This window comes from Populus nigra, chromosome 1 (genome assembly GCF_951802175.1).
Source record: "Populus nigra chromosome 1, ddPopNigr1.1, whole genome shotgun sequence".
In the NCBI taxonomy this organism is placed as follows: Eukaryota; Viridiplantae; Streptophyta; class Magnoliopsida; order Malpighiales; family Salicaceae; genus Populus; species Populus nigra.
The window spans coordinates 2,087,151-2,111,473 of NC_084852.1; the positions used below are offsets into that span (position 1 = coordinate 2,087,151).

The 24,323-nt window shown below is 30.5% G+C and overlaps 1 protein-coding gene across 1 annotated transcript; it reads left to right on the forward strand.

Moving 5' to 3' along the window:
- The first annotated feature begins 2,679 nt into the window (after positions 1-2,679).
- On the forward strand, positions 2,680-5,773 carry LOC133701634 (protein DMR6-LIKE OXYGENASE 2-like). The gene is made up of 4 exons (XM_062125632.1): positions 2,680-3,020; positions 3,177-3,424; positions 4,332-4,653; positions 5,377-5,773. Exons 1-4 carry the CDS (start codon positions 2,796-2,798, stop codon positions 5,629-5,631), a joined length of 1,050 nt encoding a protein of 349 aa, XP_061981616.1. The 5' UTR covers positions 2,680-2,795; the 3' UTR covers positions 5,632-5,773.
- Positions 5,774-24,323: the final 18,550 nt, after the last annotated feature.

The following is a 24,323-nucleotide window of genomic DNA, read 5'->3' on the forward strand; positions in this document are numbered from 1 at the left end:
GTCGCCACTTTCAACCCTAATGCTGACGTATCATGGATAACGTCATGAAAATCAATCACCACGGGATACCGTCCTTGTAAGATCTTCGTGTGAATATGGAGCGTGACCTACCGACGAATATCATTTTAATCCCTGTGCTTCAATTTTAGCATATTAATAAACATTAGTTCTATATATCATTTGACGATGAAAAAAGTAATATTAAATCAGCTTCTATATTAATGGAAATTAAATTTTAATCTTAAGGAGACACACCTTTCATATTAATATGATTATTTTAGAAAAATCACAATATATGTTGTTTAATTTGTGTATATATATACACACACACCATCTTTCTTTACTTACTAAATAATAAATAGTTAAAAAAATTTATTAGGTGAGCCTAAAATTAAAATTACAGATAGCTAGAAAAGAAATTATGATGGATGCATGACGTTTTTGAAGTGATGTCAATGGTATGTCGTATATTCGCTTACGTCTAACTCCAGAGACTGGTTGATTCCTGCTGGCCGACTGACTTAATTAGTATTTTAGGTGTCATTTATTTATTGTTGATCAATTATTGGACCAAACCATGGCCCTCAGTGAAGCACTTTATTTATTTCTTACAACCTATGCGATTTGAGGGTTTAAACATTGATTGTGTTCTTGTAAGGTTGATTGTATGCTGTATTTTCTAATCAAGATCCGAGGGATGGTCCACGATTAAAAAAAAAATAGGAGGTAGAAGAGATAATATTTCATCTTCGAAAATGTAAAATTTAAATTCAAACATGCCAATGAAAATTTGTTGATTTCAATGGAATGGAATGACTAATTTAGCATATAAAATTATTCTTTAAATTTTTTTAGTAGAGATAATTATTTGATATGATATTAAAATTTTAATAATAAAATACTTGAATATATATATATATATATATAAAATAATAATATAAAACTAATTCTTTAAAATCTTACGTAAGTACTTATTTAATATTTTAAGAGTTTTTTTTTTAACAGCAACAAGACCAAACAATACCGTTTTATTTTTTTTAAAAAAAAGGATGGGTGAGGAAGACTTTCTATCTCTTGGAAGAAACAATGGTAATCAAATATTTACAAAATTTAGTACCATTTACTTCCATTTTTACAACTCAGGTGTGTAATATTTAATTATAGTTAAACCCATTGTTTAAAAAATATTTAATTTTTATGTGTAATAATAATATCAAAAACAATTCTCACGAGACTTGAATATTTTTTTTACATTTAATTTTTTTTATCCTCTCATAGCATAGCATCGCTATGCAAACTAGTCATAAATAAATTAATAAATATATAAAACATAGATAAAAAATGATGATTATGGCTATATGTGTATACATTTTATATGATTTTGTTTATATATAAGATATTTATACACACGTGTTTACATTAAACAACTGTATTATATAATAAAAAGATTAGTAAAATCATAAAATATTAGCATTGACTGATGAAAATGACCTGGAGAGTTGCATGCCGTTTTTTACAATAAAATTAAATCTATTTTGATAGAGCATGCCTGTTCCGATCTCTATGAAGTTAAACAGAATTTTATTACATTAAACCAAATTTTACTATGTTTATGACCCGGATCTAGCACTAGATTATATTTAATTACTATGTTTATGGCTATTTTACTCTGTGCCTTTTCTATATGATCACCTAGTTCATAAAAATAAAATAAAAATTGGGGGCATTATGTAGAATTTTTGGAGTAGACTCATAAACAGAATTTTCAGGAGTGATATAGGTCGGTTAGAGATAATTTTCACTGTCAGCTTATTATTTTTCTCTACAAAGGTTTTTATTGGTTTATCTAGTTAGTTTACAATCAATTTATCTTCAAATTTAAAGTCTCTGATTGTAATGTAACTTTTAATCTTATTTTCCACCGTTTAATCTTATGATTGAAATTCTTAGTTATAAATTTTAATTATACAAGTTCTGATCTGGTTAGAAGTCCTGAATATATCTTGAATTGGACTAATTAGTTTGGTTTTTAATTTTTTACTTCTTATTTAAGATACTCATATTATAAGTTTTTATACATGTTGTCACCATTTTCGTGTTATTTTTTATTTAATTCTACTTAAATACTATAAATAATAAATAAAGTTTTTTATTTACTGTTATTTAATTTTAAATTCTGAAAAAGAAAATACACTTTCCTGTTTAAAGTTTAATTTTTTTTATTTGCATATTAGAGCAAATTCAAGGAAATAAACCCGACTCTAATTGAACAAATAAAAAAACCTTCACTGTAAATTATTTATAATTTCAAAGATATCAAACTCGAATTTTTAATCTATTTTCTGGATTAAAAAAAAAAACCAAGAAAGGGCATGGGAGGTGAAACCCCACCCCGATTAAAAATCAAGGAGCCCCGTTGGAAATCATTAATTATTGCGGCTGAAAGGTTTCATAGTTATTGTTATTTTTAAAATATTTTTTTGTATAAAAATATATTGTGATGGTATTTTTTTTTATTTTTTAAAAATTATTTTTAAAATAAGTACATTAAAACAATACAAAATATAAAAAAAAATTTAATTTTTAATAAAAAAAATTAAATTTTTTTAAAAACTTTAATTTACCCATGTTTGTTAAGAACATATTTATAAACACGGGTTGTACACGTTTCCAAACCTGCTTAGCACATGTCATGACAGCCTCTAGTTTTCTGCTATAAACATGGGCTTCCATGTCTTCATTTCCATCAGGTTAAGAACATACCAGAAAGAAATCCTTTGCAATCTCACCTCGTCATGTCTCCCCCTGCTAATCTACTACTAGCCGACCTTGCATCAACAGGTGTAAAGCAAATTCCTACTAGCTACATCCGTCCCATCTCCGATCGCCCCAATCTCTCCGATGTTCAGATTTCCGACGTCCCCATTCCTCTAATTGACCTTCACGGCCTGAATGGTCCTAACCATTCTCTTATAATCGAACAAATTAGCCAAGCTTGCGAAAACGATGGCTTCTTCCAGGTACTGAAACCATGTTCATTTTTCTTTGTTATTCCTTGCTCACTTCACTCCTTCCTTCTTTCGCCTCTCCTCGTTTCGTACAGATCCTTGTTGTAGTTCTGCTTCAAAACTATGGTTGTTAATGTTCTTACAAAATAAATGCACCACTGTTCTCAGGTGAAGAATCATGGGATACCAGAGGAAATAATCGGTAACGTCATGAACATGGCTAGGCAATTCTTCAATTTGCCTGCAAGTGAAAGGTTAAAAAATTACTCTGATGATCCTACTAAGAACACCAGGTTGTCTACAAGCTTTAATGTTAAGACAGAACAGATTTCTAGTTGGAGAGATTTCTTGCGACTTCATTGTTACCCTCTTGAAGATTACATACATGAATGGCCTTGCAATCCCCCATCATTCAGGTAACGGCTAAATTCCACACGTTTTTCAAACAATTTTTATTTATTTCGATATACTTTGAATTAATACTAGACATCACATCCTCTCTTTTTTTTTTAATAAAATATCAGTTAATTCTTTTGATTTGGAAAATCTAATACTGAGTCTTTATATTTTCGTGTGTGTTTGTAATTTAGTCTTTTTTGATGAATTGTTTTTTTCAACCTCATTTTTTACAAGAAAAAATAAAAATACACTTTAAAGGAAAATTAAATTATTTTTTTCTAAAAAATAAAATAATTAAAATTTTCAACACTTATTACGAGAAAAATTATAATTATATTTGAAAAGGGTAATTGGGGAATTTTCAAAAATAATTAATAGTAAACTTTGGTTAAGAAACTAACTTATGATTTTCAAAACTAAAAGGATTAACTTATAGAACATTAAAAATTAAGGGGCTGAATCATAATACACTTCATGTTTCATGTTTCAGGAGAAATGTGGCTGAATATTATACAAGTATTAGGAATTTGTTTTTGTTGATTAGCACAATTATAAAAAATTAGTAAAATAATACAATTAAAAAATAATTAGTAAATTAGCATATTTTAATGAGTTGCAGATGCTAACTGCAACACTTTCAACTGAGCTACTTTTCTAATTATTTTTATGTCTATGCTATTTTATAAAATATTTTTTTTAAATGTGCTAGCCAACAAAAACACTCCCTTAATTTGTTTTATATGTGCTAGCTTACAAAATTATAATTGTATTTGAAAAGGGTAATTTGGGAATTTTAAGAAACAACCAATAGTGAACTTTGGTTAAGAAACTAACCTATGACTTTCAAGACTCAAAGGACTGACTTATAGAACATTAGAAATTAAGGGCTAAATTATAACACACCATTTTTGTTTCTTGTTCCAGGAGAGATGTGGCTGAATATTGTACAAGCATTAGAGGTCTTGTGTTAAAACTGCTCGAGGCCATATCAGAAAGTTTGGGGCTGGAAAGAGACCACATAGATAAGAAATTGGGCAAGCATGGACAGCATATGGCTATGAACTACTATCCACCGTGTCCACAGCCAGAGCTCACGTATGGATTGCCAGGACATACCGACCCTAATTTAATCACCATTCTTTTGCAAGATGACGTGCCTGGATTGCAGGTTCTGAGGAATGGCAAGTGGATTGCTGTGAATCCCATTCCCAATACCTTCATTATCAACATTGGTGATCAAATGCAGGTGAACTTCTCTGTACTTTCCGGTCATCGGAACAAAAATATATTTTTTAAAAATGGAGTTGATTCATCGGAGCATTAGATTGGTGGGGATTTTGTGTTATTAGCTCAGAAATTCAAAATATTGGCAAATAATATAGCTACGTCGGTTGGTAGGATTGAGAAGTCATCATTGAATTAGTATGTGCTTATTACGGCTTCCCATGAGGCTGCCTCGGAGTTTGCGTGGAAAAGTAATATTTTGAAATTGACCGACAACACTGGAATTATGATTTTTACAGAACCTTTCAAAACCTAGCCCAGCCTTGTCTGTCTACTCTCGTCACCTGCCGACTATGAACTTGGTGATTTTAAGGATCAATTCACAATTAATTTACTCGACTAAAACCGAGTGAGATTTGATGGGTCAATTTCAATAATTCTTTTTTTTAATTTTGTTTAGAATAAAATTGTTTTAATTTTTAATTTTTTTAAATAATATTTTTTTATTTTTTATTTAAAAACATTAAAACAATCTTATTTTAAGTTGATTTAATGACTCCGGTCCTTCATCGGGTCAAACCCTTTGAGCAGTTCTTACAACCATGCCTCTAATCACTTGTATTTGCATCCACAAATGCACTTAATTTGATGGTTAATTATTCCGCACTGGTTCCACGATGCAATTAATAATTTTTATTAACTCTAACTAAGTTGTGTTATTTATTTATTTACTTACTATGATAAGGTACTTAGCAACGACCGTTACAAAAGCGTGCTTCATCGAGCAGTGGTGAACTGTAACAACGAGCGAATATCCATACCAACATTCTACTGTCCTTCGACAGATGCTGTCATAGGCCCCCCTAATGAGCTAATTGACGACGATCATCCGGCAGTTTACAGAGATTTTACATATGGTGAATACTATGAGAGGTTTTGGAATAGAGGACTCGTAAAAGAATGCTGCTTAGACTTGTTCAAAGCCTCTCCTGATTCATGATGTTATATATATATATATATATATATATATATATATATATATATATAATTGTTAGTCTTTGAGTCATTTTATATATATTTCGATGAATTTTATGAGATCCTGAAACTAATAATCAAGTAAATTTCTAGTTGTCCTGAAGAAATTCAAACCAGTAACCATTAAAAAACAACACAACACACACCTCGATTCATAATGTTTTAATCGATTGGAATCCCATATTCATTTTTCATCCCACTTGCATGACCATATGTATTTCTTTAATTTTAACAATAAATGTGACAAATATTAACCTGAATCAAAATCATGTATAAAAAAATATAATTTTAATTTTTTAAATTCCAATCTAGAATAATTTAAAAATTAAATTGGGTTGATCAAATAATTCACAAATTAAATTTTAAGTTTATTATATATACATATCACTCTACATTTGACTTATTGGTACCATTCTTGTTATTCTTATCTTTATTTTATTGTGATTTATCATTTTTTTTCTTTAATTTTTTTTAAATTATTAAACAAACACTAAGAAAATTGTCTTTCACTGTAGCAATTGTAACCTTGTTTTATTCTTCTGTTACATTAAAAATTAATTTGAAATCTTATAAATTTTTATTAACGCATATGATCTTTACTATATTTTATCATATATAAGTATCGACTTTTTGATTCACAGTTATTTTTTTATTTGATATTAAAAAACATGTTAATAACATCTATACATTAACTCTTTTGCACTAGAAAAAAAAAATTTGACTTGCAGCAATGCGAGTTGAATAAATATATTAATATTTTGTTTTTTATATTTATTAGCATGAATAATTCTCAATGTAGTTAATTAAATATATGCATAGATTTTTTAATTTACAATTAGAATTAAAAAAAGCACATTAAAAATTTTATAGATTTATTTTTTTAAAAAAATTATTCCACCGATACAAAGCAATGGTGAAATAAGTAAGTAAAATACTAAGTTAATTGTGTGCTTCATCTAACTTAAATTTATTTCCAATCAATCTGTACCAAGTACAGACTCTGAGATCGTTTAGTCATCGTGAAAGATACTGCCCTTGTTATTCAATCATTGACCTGATGTGTTATTCGATTTTGTCGGATCCCTTAACTTCGACTACTGGAACGAATTCTTAATATTTGAAAACAAATTAAAGTGATTTCATGTGATTTTTTAAATTGATTGATTCTTCATTAAAAAAAATTAAAACAATTTTCCTTTTTCTTTTGTCAGTAAAAAGCTGAATAAAAGTATTCATTTGTTCAACAAGAAGACAAAAGGCAATATGTCCTTCGGTGTTCTCCACAGTTTCAGCTAAGAGAAAATAATATATGGAGAAACTATGATGAAAAAAATTTAAATTAAACAATACTAAAATTAAAAAAATAAAAAAATAAACTAAAAAAAATATTACTGGTCGTGGGGCAACACCACGCTTAGGGCAACACCACGTCTGTCAAAGAGTCAACGCAGTTTGGTACATAAAATTAGTAGGTGTTGGGCAGTCCAGTAACGATTATTTTTTAAATAATTTTTTCTACTGAAATACATGTTAATAATTTTTTTTAATTTTTTAAAAATTATTTTTGATATCAGTATATAAAAACAATACAAAACATATAAATTATATTAAATTTTAATTAAAAAATTAATTTTTTTTGAAATCACGGTTTGATCACTTTATCAATGCTAAAATTAAAAACAAATTTGTCACCTCATCAATCTGTCATACATCGTGACGTTTCAAGCAATGACATATCAAAAACCAAATACCACGATGTACCCTCGTCGAAAAATAAAATTAAATAAATGGACGGTTTTAGGTGGAACTACTATTAATAAACCTAGACCCGACAGATTAATACAGAACCAATCAATCGATCCATTCTAGACCTAACTTAGTTTAGTCTCATGAAACATAAAAAAAAATAAGAGGGAGTTAAATTGATGTAACTCAGTAAAAAATATAAATTGATTTCGTGATACGTAGATTTATGATGTGTTTGAGAATATGGTAGCGCTTGTGATTTAAAATATTTTATACTTGAAAATATATTAGAATAATATTTTTAAAAAATTATTTTTAATATCACCATATCAAAATAATATAAAAATATAAAAAAAATTAAATTTTTAATAAGTATAATTTTTACTATATTTTAAAACGTTCTAGTTAAAATAATCAACTTTATTTATTTACTTTTTTTTCTCACAATCATATAATTTTAATTTTTTAAAAACAAAAATAGAGTGAACCTACCTTATGTTGGGTCAAATCACATGTCAGGTTTTTGGGGTAGAAATTTAGGCAATAGAATTTAAAAAATAACTTATTTGTCTCTTCCAAGTTTCAAAATCAGGCTTTTCCAGCACCATCGGTGTCCTAATATAAAAAAGAATTGTCACATCATCACAGTCGTCATTTTCTGACGAATTCTGACGTGTCGTGCAGGACTTAAAAAGAATCACGGGAAAGGTGGTAGACTGACGTCATTATTCTGACGTGTTGCCACTACAAACCGTCCTTGTAAGGTTAGGCTGTCCTAGACAGGTGGTAGACTCTATATCACGGGAAAAATTTTCAATGTCAAATTGATGTTACTGTTTTTAAAGAACTAAAAAAAAATTGAGATTGTATTATAATAAGTACAATTAATTTAATTATATGATTTAAAAAATATTATAAATACCATGAAAAATAAAACAATAATTAATCATCATATCAAAAGCAGACCTATCTTTGTTTTGCCGTTAACAACTTAACATTACTCAATCACAAGAAATAATTTTAAACATTATTGTGAAAAGCTCCATATTGACATTTTAAACATTATTGTGAAAGTAAACTAATCATAATATTATAAAATGAGTGCATCTCATTTTTAAATTTAATAAATTTAATTAATTTAATTTAAAAATAAAATTTTTAAAAAAGCTAAATTAAACAAAAAAAAACAATAAATAAAAAGATTCGATATAATTCTTGTCATTATCAAACTTAGTGCAAAATTCTATAAAAATCAATTAAAATAAAATAATGAAGTCTAATATTTAATTAAATAAATGTTGGGGGATGAAACTGAAACACATAAAATTTAAAAACAAAAAGGAAAAAAACAAGCAAGTGCACACAAATTTCTTAAACTTGAGTTAATCTTCCAAGAAACCCTAACTGTTATTAGAGTTTAGATAAGTGGAATTATTGTATATAAGGAGGACGTATCACTCTTAATACACCTTACCTAAAATAAGGTGTATTATTTATCTATCTGATATAATCTAATGTGTTGTTATGTTTTCTAATCATTGGTCTGTCTAATGGTCGATCAACTCCAATAATATGGACCATAGCTTTAGGGTTAAGTCTAGCCATTCTAAAGTCAAAACTTTTTCTTTTTTTTTCTTTTAATATCATGAATGCATCTTATGTATATGTTCGTATTACTTAATATTAGAACAAACAAAATTTTTCAAATAGGCAAACCTATACACCACCATGATGACCTGACATTCTACTACACCCAGTGTAATCCTTGATGGTTGGTTGCCTTTGTAGCCGCCGTAGTGCTGTCTCAAAGAGGCTAACCTGATCACTTTTTTTCCAGCCAATTTTTATAAACCATGATGACACCTTTGGGTCAATGGTTGGGATCTTTCGTACCTGAATCAAGAGCCAAGATTTTTTCTAAATAAAAATAAGATGTACCTTTTCCACCCTCTCTAAATAATGGTGGATTTTGAGCATTGAGAAATAATAAATTAGTGTGCATAATTGGTAAAAAATAAATATTCTCCCTAATTTTTCTTCCATTATTGTTTTTCTTCTCCACTTGCATCTACCACCACCTCACCTACACCATGACCATTGGTGGCCCAGCACCCTTGCAACCCCATCTTTTTCCCAACAATAAGAATAGCCACCGTGAGCTTCTCCTCCCCCTCTTCCCCCCACACACTACAATTAGTTAACCTCTCAACCAATAACTCCTTTGTGCCACTGTGATTGCCAGTTCATCCACTAACAGGCGCTAGCTTTAACCACCGTACCAGCTACCCCCTATGCTAGGTAAGCTTATTCTCCCCCCTGCTATAAGACTGGCCACTGCATGCAGAATGATAATTTTTTTTGCATGCAAAAGAAAAAAATTAATTTACATGGTCGTTGGGCTAGGCCGAAGACCATCTGAGTCGGACTGGACTCGTTTCAGCCCAGCCTAGATGGCTCTGCCGAGATCCAGCCTAATATTAAAAAAAAGAAGAGGATTGTTGGGTCATCAATTGAACCAACCTAGTTTGACTGAGTCTAGTTGGACATGTTTCAGCCTTGCCCAAACGGCTAGGCCATGTCCAACTTAAAATATTTAATAAAAATAAAAAATATAAAAAAATAGTCATTGTTAGTATGAAATCGAGAAAAAATAGATCAATCTAAAAAAACTGTTAAGGATAAAAAAATATCAATTAAAATAATGTGGATCAAATTGGTAGAAAAGAAATCTTAAAAAGGATGAAATTTTAAAAAAATCTTTTGAAAATTATCTTATATAAAAACAAATATCATTAAAAGAATAGAGACTAAATCTAAAAGATAAAAAAATTAAAGGAGAATAAATTTGAAAAAAAAATTCAATTTCATAAATAATTTCAAATAAAATAAATAGTAATAAAATAAAATAAAAAACAAAAGTGAAAAAATAACAAAGTAAAGGGCTACTTTTAATTTTTTTTTTAGAGCCAGCATGAAAATTAAAGAAGAAAAAAAAAAGAGAATAAAGGTTCCACACGCCAAACCATGTATTCTTTGGAACAAGCAATGTTGTGACTGCCACATGACATTTTAGGCGCAACCCAAAGGGCTTGGGATATTTCACACGCTGGCATGTGTGTGCCACGTGCAAACTATATTTTAAAATAATATCTATACTAAATCAATTGTGAAAAATACCCAATAAAAAATAATATTGAAAAAAATAAAATTTTTAAATCCTATTTAATTTTAAGAGATTTTAAGAGAATTTCCAAAACCTCTAATAACCCATCACAGTCGCGCCAAATCAAATAGGAGGAAATAGACATAAAAAAAAAAGAGAATTCACAGAACTATTACAATAGACACTGACTGCAGCATGAGTGAACAGTGCTTTTACCACACTCTCTAATTTTTTATTTTTTATTTTTTATTTTTGTTAATTGTTAATTAGTAACTACACACTACCTTCATCATTGTCAGCAGAACTAGATTTCTCTTCCTTATCTAACTTAATCTTGTTCGATTCATTTTCACACGCACCAAACATATCACAAGAAGTGAGGCCCCATCGCACAAAATATAGACTAAAGAGAAGAAGAAGAAAATATAAACTTGGATGCGTGACGTTGTATCGATGTCACAATGGCTACGTCATGGTGTGGTTTGATTTCGAGGATCCATTCAAGTCCAACAAATCTTGTTCGAATGCTTGGTAGCTTCCCACCGAAGATGCTGGCTTCCACTTGCCGATTTATACAAGAAGACAGCAACTGCACCCGCCCCCACTAGGTCGTCGATAAGCTAACGAGTAAACTATTATATTTGTTTGATCTCTATTATCTTAACGAATATAATTATTTAATATTCAGGTTACCGAATATGAAGTTGCCATATTTTCATAATTGATTGTGATTTAATCAGTTTATAGATCTTTCATGATAATTAAATTATTGTTTTGTTTAAATACCCGTAATTTATAATTAAAATTTTCAATCTCACCTACCACTTACAAAATTCAAATTTCATTTAAAAATTGACAATTCTTTTAATATGTTGGTCCGTGTTGATCCAATATGTTATCGTCTTAATATTTTTTTAAATGTTAAAAAAATATCTAGTCATTGCTAATATGTTTTTAATAATAAAAAAAAATTATTGTGTAGAGATTGACTTAATGTGATTTGATCGACTTCGCAAGTTTAAAGACAATCTGGGCAACTAAAAAAAATATAGTTTAACTAAAAACAATTTCAACATGATATCTTTCAAAAAACAAATATTGAAACGACAACATATTGGATCAAATACCGGACAACCCAAGTTAACATGTAAAATCCGCGATCTAGGTTATAAGTCCATGATAACCTTGTAGAAAGTAAATATAAAAAACATATTGAAATCCAGTTCTCAATCAACCAAATGCTGGAGAATGAAATTGAGAAAATCAATTAAAAAAGAGAAAAAAAAGAGACTTGAATAAACTCGAGTTAATTTGTCAAACCTGGATCATGAGACTAGGATAACCCAATGGAAAGGAAATCAAAACAAATTATGATGTTTAATTTTCAATGAATCCAATATTGAAAGAAAAAATTGAAAAAAAAATCAATTAATAGTCAATTTTGAATAAAAAACTAACTTGTGTTTTTCAGAACTACAGATATTAACTTGCAAGATTAAAAAAAAAATATAGGGACTAAATTAATAATTACTATATCATTTACTTGCGCAACACTGCAGGTCAAATTAATTTTTTTTTTTGTAATATGTTGACAGTTAATAATTACTTGATTATTTATTCGCGCTACACTGTGGGTTGAATAATTTTTTTTTAATATGTAGACCTATGTTGATCTAATATGTTATTGTCTCAATATTTTTTTAACGTTAAAAAAATATCTAATTATTACTAACATGTTTTTAATATTTTCTTTAACTACGGAAGAATTGATTTGAAGTGACTTGATTGACTTAGTATATCCAAAGGCAATCCAAACAAAAAAAATATAGTTTGACTAAAAATAATTTTAAGATAACATTTTTGTTTTATAAAAAATATTAAGATGATAACATATTAAATCAAATACGGGTCAACCCAACCTAACCCGCAAATCTAATTCAATTAGGTTAATAAAGCTCAATCCTCAATAAATCTAAGATTAAAAGATAAAATTAAAAAAAATTATATTAAATAAATAAAATAAATATTGTTGCAATGAACAATACTTCAAGGAACAGTAGAAATTTCCTCTCCTCAATTAATTTTTGTTAATTGTGGTTTTATATGGAAGTAATATAGAACTCATGCACATAAGCATCTACATTAAATTAAGCAAATATATTTAAAAGGAAGATCAGCAGAAGTCATAAAAGATTGTCATTGACTAATGAAAACGATTTTAAAAGTTTAAACTTTACAATATAATAATTAAACCTATCCTGATATATCATTGCCAGTTCAGATATCCAACAAATCAAACAAATATTATATCACTGCAATATCCAAAATTTTCATAGTAGAATTTACCTTCATATCACATTCTCTCCCCCTTTTTTGTTGTTGTAATTTTACTCATTCACCCTTGTTTCTCTTATAACCCTAAATTATTTTACGTGTTTGTTTTTTATGGAATAAAATGTGTAATTATAGGGTAGAGAAACAATCAGTTTTTGAAAGACTATATCAGTACAAATTAATTTTTGTGGTGTTTTTTAAATTTGAGACAAATCCTAATAAATAAACATAATTTGTTATAATATTTAGTGATTAATTATTATATTTTTAAAATATAATAATTTTATAGTTAAATTATTGAAAAATACGTGAGGAACCTACAAATAATTCTAAAATGATTCCTAATATTTTTTTTCAAAATTTTTGGAGATCATTTAAAATTTTTTTAGCAAAAAAATCAGTAAATCAAAATTGTTAACAATTTTTTACGGCATGTTTACTACACACATTCTAAAAACAAAAAATGGATTCATTTTCCTTGTGAAATTTTTAACAAGCCAAACATGTTCTTAAGATTTAAAGAATTCAATCCAGCCACGCGGGCTAGACTCAAGTCTAGCCCAGCCATATAGGCTGTGCTTCTCGAGAATATAGGCTGTGTTTCTTGAGAATACCTAGGCCTAGTCCGAAAGAGCTACAATAAATAACCTAGCCTTCCTTCTTTTTTTTTTTTTTTTTGTCCTTTCAGAACAAAGGAGATTAAAAACCCAAGTCCATGAACAAAGAAACAAGAAAGCCTTTCACCTATTAAAGATCAAACTAAAAATTGTATGAATTTTAACCAGCACCTCTCCTCCTTCCAGAATATTTAAACATGCTCAGTCTTTCTCTATTACATTATTTCTCTATTACATTATATTCAAAGTAAACTATCATGACAACTTCTTTTTTTATAAAAAAAACATGCCTAACGAGTTTTGTTACAGCAGCCTTATGAGATCAATCGCTACTGTTGCTGACTGTTGAACTACAAATAAAGTAATTTCTGCCGTAGCTATTTATAAATAGCGTATAGGAGAGCAACGTTCAATATATCGGTAACAATTTTTTTTATACTATGAAGAGAAAATAAATTAATGTAATTTTTTTATATTGTACAAAAGTTGATAATTTTTTGAATTTTAGGTTGGATTGAATTTTCTTATTGATACATGTTTGTTTTTGCATTTCAAAATGGTATTAAAAAATTTTGAATTTTTTTTTATTTTTTTACTAACATCAAATTAATATTTTTTTTTTGATGTTTTTGTATTATTTTGATGTGATGATATAAAAAATAAATTTAAAAAATAAAAAAATATTATCTCAATATTTTTTTGACATGGAGTGTTTGTACTTTGAATGATACTGTAGTGTCATGGGAGGTGTTGTATTTTCTGTGTTTAGTCAAAAAATGATATTGGGTCTAGCTCCGCAGCGATACCCAAAGCATTGGATCTGACTTGACGACCAGATCCAATGCTGTTAGGTGCTGATGCCTAGCAAGGCCGAATAGTGTTGGACATTGCTACCTAGCCGTACCCAATAGCGCTAGCTGAGTCTGTTTCATTCAAAATCCGACCTTGCAATTGGCCCTGAGTAATCTGGTCGACTTGCCGGGTCAACCTGGAACTCGGGTGACCCGACAACCCCTGTAATGACCTTTTTTTTCAAATGTGTTTTTCATCCTACCCAAAAACTCTTTTTTTTTCATACTTTTCAATTGGTTACTAACTTATTTCAAAGTTCACTATATAAATACGAGAAGAATGTTTTATTTTTTCAATGTGAGATTTGAAACCCTTTAATATATATACTCTATATTTATAAGAAAAAAAAGTTATTATAGTATCATGGACTTGGGTTAAAAGAATAATATATTATCTTTCCAATATGGGATAAAAAATCTTTTGAAATAATCCTTTAAACTTAATTGTTTATAACATGTATAGTCTATATCCACACAAATTGTTTCTTAATTTTTTTATATAAAATAATAAAACATAAAATATATTTTTTAAATCTTATCGGTGACTCGAGGCCTTGGCCAAGTCTGTTTCGTTCAAGATTCGAGCCGGCAATTGGCCTAGAGTGAACTGGTTGACCTGTTGGGTCAGCCCAAAACTCAGGTGACCCAAAAAAACCCGGGTAGTGACCTTTTTTTTTCAAATGTTTTTAGTCTCCTACCTAGAGACCCCTCTTTTTCATATTTTTCAGTTGGTTACTAACTCATTTCAAAGTTTACTATATAAATATAAGAAGAATGTTTTATTTTTGCAATGTGGAATTTAAAACCTTTTAGTATATGTACTCTATGTTCATAAGAACTGTTTTTTGTTTTTTCAATATGGGATAATAAATCTTTTTTATTTAAATACTTCAACTTAGAAGAATAAGAAAGTATCTTTCCAATGTAGGATAAAAAAAACCTTTTAAAATAATCAACTTAATTATTGTTTTTTTTAATTTTTTAATATAAAATATTGAAGCATCAAATATTATTTTCAAATTTTTTCAGGTGACCCAAGGCCTTGGCATGGTCTGTTTCATTCAAAATCCGGGCTTGCAAGTGGTTCGGAGTAACCTAGTCGACCCGCCGGGTAGAGACCTTTTTTTTTCAAATGTATTTTTCTCCTACCAAGAGACCCTTTTTTCATATTTTTTAATTGGTTATTAACTCATTTCAAAGTTTACTATATAAATACTAGAAAAATATTTTATTTTTTTAATGTGAGATTTAAAGTCCTTTAGTATATATACTCTATATTCATAAGAAAAAAAAAGTTTTGTTTTTTTAATGTGGGATAGAAAATGTTTTTGGTTTAAATACTTCAACTTAGAAGAATAAGATAATATCTTTTTAATGTGGGATAAAAAATATTTTGAAATAATCTTTTAAACCTAATTGTTTACAACATGTATAACCTATATTCACATGGATTGTTTCTTATTTTTTTTTCATATAAAATATTAAAACCTCAAATATTTTTTTTCAATTTTTCCTAGTTAACCCAAGACAACCCGTGTAACCCGGGACCCGGCTCCTTGGTCGAGTCAACCCCCAAGCCGGGTTTGATAACTATGGTTTCCATGAAAATATAACTTTAAAGAATGCAATTGAAAAGAAATAAAGTGACGTGACCGGTTAAAAAATTAAAAACTAAAAAAATTGATAAAACCTCCTCTTTTATATTTTGTTCAAGGGCCTCTTTTAAAAAATATTGATTTTTTTTGTTATGTGTTTAATTTTCAGAGTGATTTTTATGTTTCATCTATGATTTTGTTTTTATCTTTTATATAGATAAACTATGTTTTTTAAAATAACAAATATTTATTTTTAGATGATATTCTTAATATGTGTAGCCTTATATGTTATTCCTTTTTTTTATTCAATCAATTTAATGTCCTATTTTTCAAGATTCAATATCTTGATCTACATTTATCTTTTGATTTTTCAAGTTTTGTTTTTAGGTGTCATTAATGATTTTTTATTTATTTATTAACGCAAATAATTTTAAGTTCATTTGATTACATGCGAGCATAAATTTTTTGATTTGTTATATTTTTAAATTACCAAAATGCGTTGAAAAAACCTGTATAGATAATGTTTTATATAGAATCCAAGACGCGTTTCTTGTATTCATGTTACAGAAAGGAGAAATAACAAAAAAAGGGAGAAAAAAGTACCAAATAATATTCACAAATATAAGTAGAAATCTTAAATTTCGAGAATGAAATTTCTTGAAAGAGAGGAGAATGTGAAACCCTGAAAATTTATAATTTAAATATGTAGATGTGTAAACCCTCATGTAAACGTAATATTGAAAGTGGTATGATTTCAATGAATGATGGAAACCGAGATTAGAAATAATAGATAAATAATGACATATAATAAAAGGGATGACCTCCATAAAATGAATTCTGGTTTAGAATTCATAAGGATAGAGAAACTTGTAACATGTTTTGAAGGAAAAAATAATGACAAAAAAAAACAAAATGTTTCTAAGAAATAAGTGAGGTAATAAAGAATACATTATAATAAAAGATAGTGCAATGAAAAGGGTAGGACTCAAAGTGCAAGCACCGATTAAAAACCAGTGACGTTACTTTGAAATGGTAATAAGCCCGATAAATAAATAAAGGTGAAAATTCTAAAATGAATATATTCCAAAATAATAAAATGACTTTAAAGGATAATTGATATGATTTTATGTAAAGATTGAACAAGAAAATTTAGATCGTTGACGAAAAGTCATGAACTGACCAATTTTACATTAGAAAACAGAGCTCTCAATCCGATCGTCGGCTTGAGATTAAATTTTGCATGAAGTCTATTAATATGTTTTCCTACCTTGGTTAAGTAGAAATAAACTAGATAGTATACATGAAAAATAAAATAAAATACATAAAGGCATAAATGAGAGACAAAATTGTAATTAGGGGAAAAGGTGCCTATAAAACTGCAAAGAGGCCACCAGCTCAAAAAAAGAAAAAGAAAAAGAAAAAGGAAAAGGGAGAGACAATATTCGGCTAAAGAGAAGTGTAGAATATAGAGAAACCAATAATGCTCTAGTAGCCATATTTCTGGAATCCACCATTGGATCATGCTGTGTTTGTGATATATTATTCTTCTCACAATCCTCTACTAAGTGACCGGAGGGATTGGAAGGAACATAATCCGTTTGACAGAAATCATCATCGGAAATTTCCTAAAAAACAAAAGGAAATACACCTGCAGGGTAGTTTTAGTCGCTGGGAAATTTCTCTCTCTTCCACCATTGGATCATGCTCAATATTGGATATGTGGTGCGACTAGATGATTCTTACATTCTGGATGGTGGAGATCGGAATATCATTCTCCGAAAAGGTTTCGTTCATGCTGAACATTAACTCGTCCATTTTCAGGTTAGCTCGATTTTATTTAGATCGAGGGAGATCCAACTGTTGGATCATTTTGATTTTGATATATATTGTGCAGAACTCTATGATATATAGTCTGACCGTTGGGTGTAAACCAATAATCAGAGGTTGATGACTTATTGCTTTTTGAATCTATTGCTAGTTTAGGCAAATTTAGGAAGCTTGATTAAAAACATGTTTTGATGAAATTAGAATTGTGTGGGTGTTAGGGTTTATGGAAGATGCAATGGTAAAATATGTTTTTGTTATTAGTATTGTTATAGATTAATTGTGTATTCTTTATATGAGGAGAATAATGATTATTGTGTAAGAATAGAAAGGAACATTGCTATATGAACATGTGATTGAATAAAAAGCTAACTTGTTGCTTGTGTGGATATGAATGGGGTGGAACCGTGAAGAAATTAAAATGAAAGAAATTTGAAAAAAAAAACCATATTTAAGCCTGCTCATAAGTATATTTTCTTGGCAAATTGATTAGTTAATGAAGATTATCATGGATTCCAATTAGCAAGGTGAAATTATTGTTGTGATTTAAATAATGCCAAATAACCTTGGATAATGTTGTTTATGTATGAAAATAAGTTGGAAGTTGAAAAGGATTTTCAAGGGATGAAAATCCTCGTTGTCTAAAATTTTAGCTATAAAGAAGGGGTTATTATGATTATTGATTTTGAGTCTCAAAACAAAATAATTTGAAGTTAATTTCTTCATGAAAGTTGAGGGAGTTCACTAGTTTAATCATTATCATGGATTGTTTCAAGCCACATTGATCTTGCTATACATATTCTTCTCATAAAATTGCTACCTCACTATTTTGTCCATGGACAACATTGCCCCTTAAATGAGGTCACTCTTATCCATCATCATTGGTTAACCTTTTAGACAATCATGCTGCTTGTTTTCCTAGTAGGCCATGTGAACTTCTCATGCATCAATATCATCTTTGCTAAAGAATTTTGCAAACTCGATCGAGGATTTTTTTAAAAAATTGTTTTTCTTGTATTGGAAATAGACCATTTAAACATGGTATTTTTTTCAAATCTAATTATTGAAAAATAAATCCTTGAGATTTAAATTTGAAAGTAATTTCATGAAGATCAAAATGCTTTGGTTAAAAACCCAAAACATATTATTCAATGATAGGATGCACTTTCGTATATGGGCCAACTGTTAATTGGGTTTGAGAAGAAGCATGATCTGGATCAAATAAATTTTCATGGTATCTTAGCAAGATAAGGTTTCAAAGGTAATTTTTTTTTATTTAAAAAGGGAAAACATCTTGTTTGTGTTATATTAAGCTTTTCCATTTATTGGTAAAGACCGGATGACTTTGTCGCACCCTTGCTTGATTTTAGGTCTTTGTTGTTTGTGTAAAAGGGAGTCGCCAGCTAGTATTATGGTCACTAGGAAACCTAACTGGTCTTTTAGAGATTCTAAGGTAAGGGACTAGTTGCGTAAAGGGAAGGTATTAGTACCCCTAGTACGCCCTACCTAGGGTAAGTTGTTTGGTATTTGGTTTGCCTTATAATAGCTATGGTGTTGGTGTTTTCTAATATTATCAATTTTCCTAGGTTTGATTCAAACTAAATTTATTAAGGTAGAAATCTAAAAGATTCCATGTGATTGCTCATTTTTCTCTTAGTATTACAAGAGTTTGCGACTTGTGAATCGCAAGGAGGGAGGACAAAGATTTAGAAATCTAAGGAAATTCAGAGCGCTTTAAAAGCCTCCTTTTGCCTTAGTGTTTCATACTTTCACGGCTCGTAAATCCTGAGAGTCAAAAGTTGAAATGTCCTCAATTATAATTGAGGCTTCTTTCAAGAATGTGTGACGACTTATTATTCCTAGAAAATTATTTTGGATATTTACCATTTACAGTTTTTTTATCCAAATATTAACAGTGAATAATAACAAATTATTCCTAATAATATTTTGGATTTTCGTCCTTTAGGGATTTCTTTATCCAAACATTAGTGGTGAATAATAGATGAATTCCCTCAAAATAAATTTTTTGTATTTTTTGGAATATTGTCCAATACCCTTTGGAGTTTTACAAACATGTTGTAAAATTCAGAAATGCAAGAAAATAATTTTTGTTGTGTTTAAAAAAGCCTTGCAAAAACACATTTTCTAAACTTCCAATATTTGTTTTTAAAAAACATTCAAAACATATTAGGATATTGACCGTATGCAACACACAAAAAAATATTTTTTATATTTTCTTTGTGAAAAAAAACACACATCACAGTCAATCACAATTAAAATCAACAAACCACGTATTAGTCAAATTCTTAAGGCTTTAATAAATCAACTATTAAATCCCAGAATATATTATAGAAACATGTTCTTACATTTTCACGAGAAATACAACTCGATTTTATTTGTCCTTCATATACTTGACTATATACCAAATTAAAACATTAAATTCATTTTATAATTCAATAACATACATTAAAAAAAAATACAAACACACACACATCTCTTTTTATTATGCTCCACTGAGACATTATTTTTACATGATACAAAATACCATAAATTCTCAACAAATCTAATGACATAATATACAATTCAGAAATAGCAAAATAGACCCCTAAAAATTCAGGATTTGCAGAGGAAGACTTCTGGGAATGCAGGAACCACTGTCACCTGCAAAAGAAAAGCAACACAAGCCAGTCGATTCATTGTATTTTTCATTTTTAGATCGGTTCTTGGTTCCCCTTTTCTTCTCCTTCGTACACGGTTCTGCTGTAAAGGAAACCCTTTACTTTGGTGGCCGTGATCTGCTGTGAACGAGGGTTAATCCATGGTGGCAGCTTTGGTTGTTGGGTCCGAAGGTGGTGGCTCTGCCGGGTGAGGATGAAAGGAGTGTGCGGTGGCCGGCTGTTGATGACTGGGAAAGGAGGATGCTCTCGATCGGTTGGGTTTTGTTTTGGGGATGAGGGGAAGGAAAATGGGGACGACTGTGGAAGGAGAAACGACGATGCGGAAGAGGGCTTTGAGGTTCTCTATGGTTTTGGTCCCAGGAGAGGGGAAGGGCGGTGACTGCTTTCTTTTGTGGGGAATGAGTGTGAGCGACTAGGTAAGGAGGGAGAGTCGTGAGGGAGATGGAGAGCCAAGCTTTTTACTGGTTTTGGGATAAGAAGAAAAACCTCAAAGCCAAAGGGAAGGAGGGTCGGCGGCTTTCAAACAGGGGAAGATGACAGGAGCCAAAATGGGGGTCGCCGCTCAGAGAGCTCTCTAGTTCCTTTGTTTTCTTTTTCAAAGGCAGGGGGCGGCGGCCCGGGTGAGGGTTTAGGTTTCTAGGTTTTTTTTGTATGGCTTTAGGTATTTCTTGTGGTTTTGGGTTTTTTGTGGCTTAATTGTGCAAAATTGCCTCTTTGTCTATTTTCTCCCCCTTTTGCATATGGCTGGAGGTTAACTTATATAGAAAATATCTACACGTACTATTTAAGATAATATTGCAATAATTATTGTATAGATTGTTTTCTATAACTAGCACCAATAAATCCTATATATATGGTGTTTTATATTGCAGTGATTATTTTCCATAACCAGCACAAATCAAATCATATATTTATTGTATTTTATATATGATTCAGTAATTATCTTTTTGACATATTGCTTCCTTGATATTAGCCCTGATGCTTTATGTTATCGCCACATGTAAACCCTTATTTTTTATTATTTATTTATTTATTTTATTTTATTTTAAATTTATCAAAACATGGGTCAAATATTGGGTAGCAACAGATGCCCCCTCTTTACAATGCTTACGAAGCAAAACTTCTCAATGTTTTGCATAGTAAGCTTGTAAAGAAGAAGAAGAAGAAAAAAGTCTTCATTGCTTACTGAGTGATCCACTCATCCAAGAACTTCATTTTTTTAAAACAAAATGGTCTCGTTATCATGGGTGACCTGCCCCCCCTTTTTCTAAAGAAAAATGGTCTATTTTCACGGGCGACCTGCCCACACACACTCAAACCTTATCTATTTTCAGGGGCGACCTGCCCACATACTTACGCTGGTCTATTTTCACGGGCGACCTACCCTTTTGATTGAGTTAACCTAAGATCCCATCTGACAATCTCCTTTAACCCAAAGCAAAGTCGGTGTGTAACTTAGTCAACCTGAAATCCATTTAGCGATTCCCTTTAACCAAAGCTAAACTCTGTGTGTGGTTGGGTTAACCTGAGATTCCATCTGGCGATCTCCTTTAATCCTAAGCAAAGTCGGTGTGTAGCTCGGTTAACCTAAAATCCCATCTGGCGATTCCCTTTAACCAGAGTTAAACTCTGTGTGTGGTTGGGTTAACCTGAGATCCCATCTAGCGATCTCCTTTAATCCGAAGCAAAGTCAGTGTGTAGCTCGGTCAACCTGAAATCCCATTTGACGATAACTTTTAACTAGAGCTAAACTCTCTATGTGGTTGAGTTAACCTGAGATCCCATCTGGCGATCTCCTTTAATTCGAAGCAAAGTCGGTGTGTAGCTCGGTTATCCTGAAATCCCATCTGGCGATTCCCTTTAACCAGAGCTAAACTCTGTGTGTGGTTGAGTTAACCTGAGATCCCATCTGGCGATCTCTTTTAATCCTAAGCAAACTTGGTGTGTAGCTCGGTTAACCTGAAATCCCATCTAGCGATTCCCTTTAACAAGAGCTAAATTCTGTTTGTGGTTGGGTTAACCTGAGATCCTATCTGGCGATTTCCTTTAACCACAACCAATACAAAAAAGTGTGTGTGGTCTCATTATGACGGGTGACTTACCGAAAATGAAAGATGGCTTCATTATGACGGGTGACCTACCCAAGTGGAAAAGGGGAAGAGTGGTCTCATTCTTATGGGTGACCTACTCAAGGGGAAGAATGGCCTCATTATAATGGGTGATCTACTCAGGTAAAAAAAAGATGGAGAATGGTCTCATTGTGATGGGTGACCTACCCAAGTGGAAAAGGGAAAGAGTGGTCTCATTTTTATGGGTGACCTACCTAGGGGGAAGAATGACCTCATTATAATGGGTGACCTACCCAGGTAAAAGAAAATGGAGAATGATCTCATTCTAATGGGTGACCTACCTAGAAAAAATGATGGTCTCATTGTGATGGGTGACCTACCCAAGTGGAAAAGGGGAAGAGTGGTCTCATTCTTATGGGTGACCTACTCAGGGGAAAAAATAGCCTCATTATAATGGGTGACCTACTCAGGTAAAAAAAATGAAGAATGGTCTCATTCTAATGGGTGACCTACCTAGAAAAAATGATGGTCTTATTGTGATGAGTGACCTACCCAAGTGGAAAAGGGGAAAAGTGGTTTCATTTTTATGGGTGACCTACCTAGGGGGAAGAATGACCTCATTATAATGGGTGACCTACCAACGTAAAAAAAAATGGAGAATGGTCTCATTCTAATGGGTGACCTACCCAGAAAAAATGATGGTCTCATTATGATGGGTGACCTACCCAGATGTAAGTGAAAAGGATTTTAGAAAGGGATCTCAATATCTAGAGACTTGCCCTTTTTTTTTTTAGAAAAACTCCATGCTTTTTCTAGGGAATGGTCTCAAAATCGGATTACCTTCCTATTTTAAAATTTTTAAGAAAAACTCACGTTTTTTTTCTTTAAAAAATGATCTCAATATCGAGTGACCTGCCCGTTTTAAACTTCAAAAGAAATCATCTTACCTCGAGGAGTGAAACAGTTCCGTTGACCTAAGATTTCTTACCTTAACAGTTCCCAAAAACTTGGAAACTAGTTTGGCTTTCATCACACCTTTTCCTGCCAGGTTAGTGTTATGAAAATATAGCATGCATGTTTTTGTTACGTATTTTTTTGAAACATAGGTCCCCCTTTTTTGTTGTTGCCTTCTTCGAGCTCTTGTTTTCATTTGTGCCTGACATGTCCTCTTTAACCAATATGTGCTCCACGTGCTGCATTTCCTATCCTTTATGCTTGATGAAGAGATCTCTAGTTCCTTATGGGGCCCTTTCTTGCTCCATTGAATATTGCATTTTATTATACTTTTACAAATGTTTTAATTGTCTTTTCCATTTTTTAAGAAATTATTTTCAGGGAAAACTCGAAGGATCTGGTTTTACTCATGAAAACTGAAACTTTTAATGCAATCATCATATTTTGTTTTAAGCAACTCTCATAAAAGGTGTTTCAGAAGTTCTATGATGATATCCTTTTGAGCTTTGGTTCACTATAGACTCCCATGTGCACTTTTTGCCCCCAATGTGGTGTGCAATACCTATCAAGTTTAAATTTGGTTTGGATCGCTCCAATTTAAAAATTGATGGAGTCATCTCCTTAGTCATGCATAAAAACAGTAAAAGATTTTGAATGTTATGAGATCATGCGTTTTATGAAGAAAAGGTTCTTTATAGAGAGAATTCATGGCCGAACTTTATTTTATTGATCGGGAAGCATAGTATTTCTTTATAGAGTTAGCATTCACAGGTTTGACTAGATCTTCTCCATCCCTTCTAGATAACAAATAAAGCTTCTTTCGAGA

Excerpts from the sequence above, each read along its gene's own strand:
- LOC133701634 (XM_062125632.1), top strand. The coding sequence starts at position 2,796 with ATGTCTCCCCCTGCTAATCTACTACTAGCCGACCTTGCATCAACAGGT. Across the intron at positions 3,425-4,331 it reads TGCAATCCCCCATCATTCAG|GAGAGATGTGGCTGAATATT; the intron begins GTAACGGCTAAA and ends TTCTTGTTCCAG. Across the intron at positions 4,654-5,376 it reads ACATTGGTGATCAAATGCAG|GTACTTAGCAACGACCGTTA; the intron begins GTGAACTTCTCT and ends TACTATGATAAG.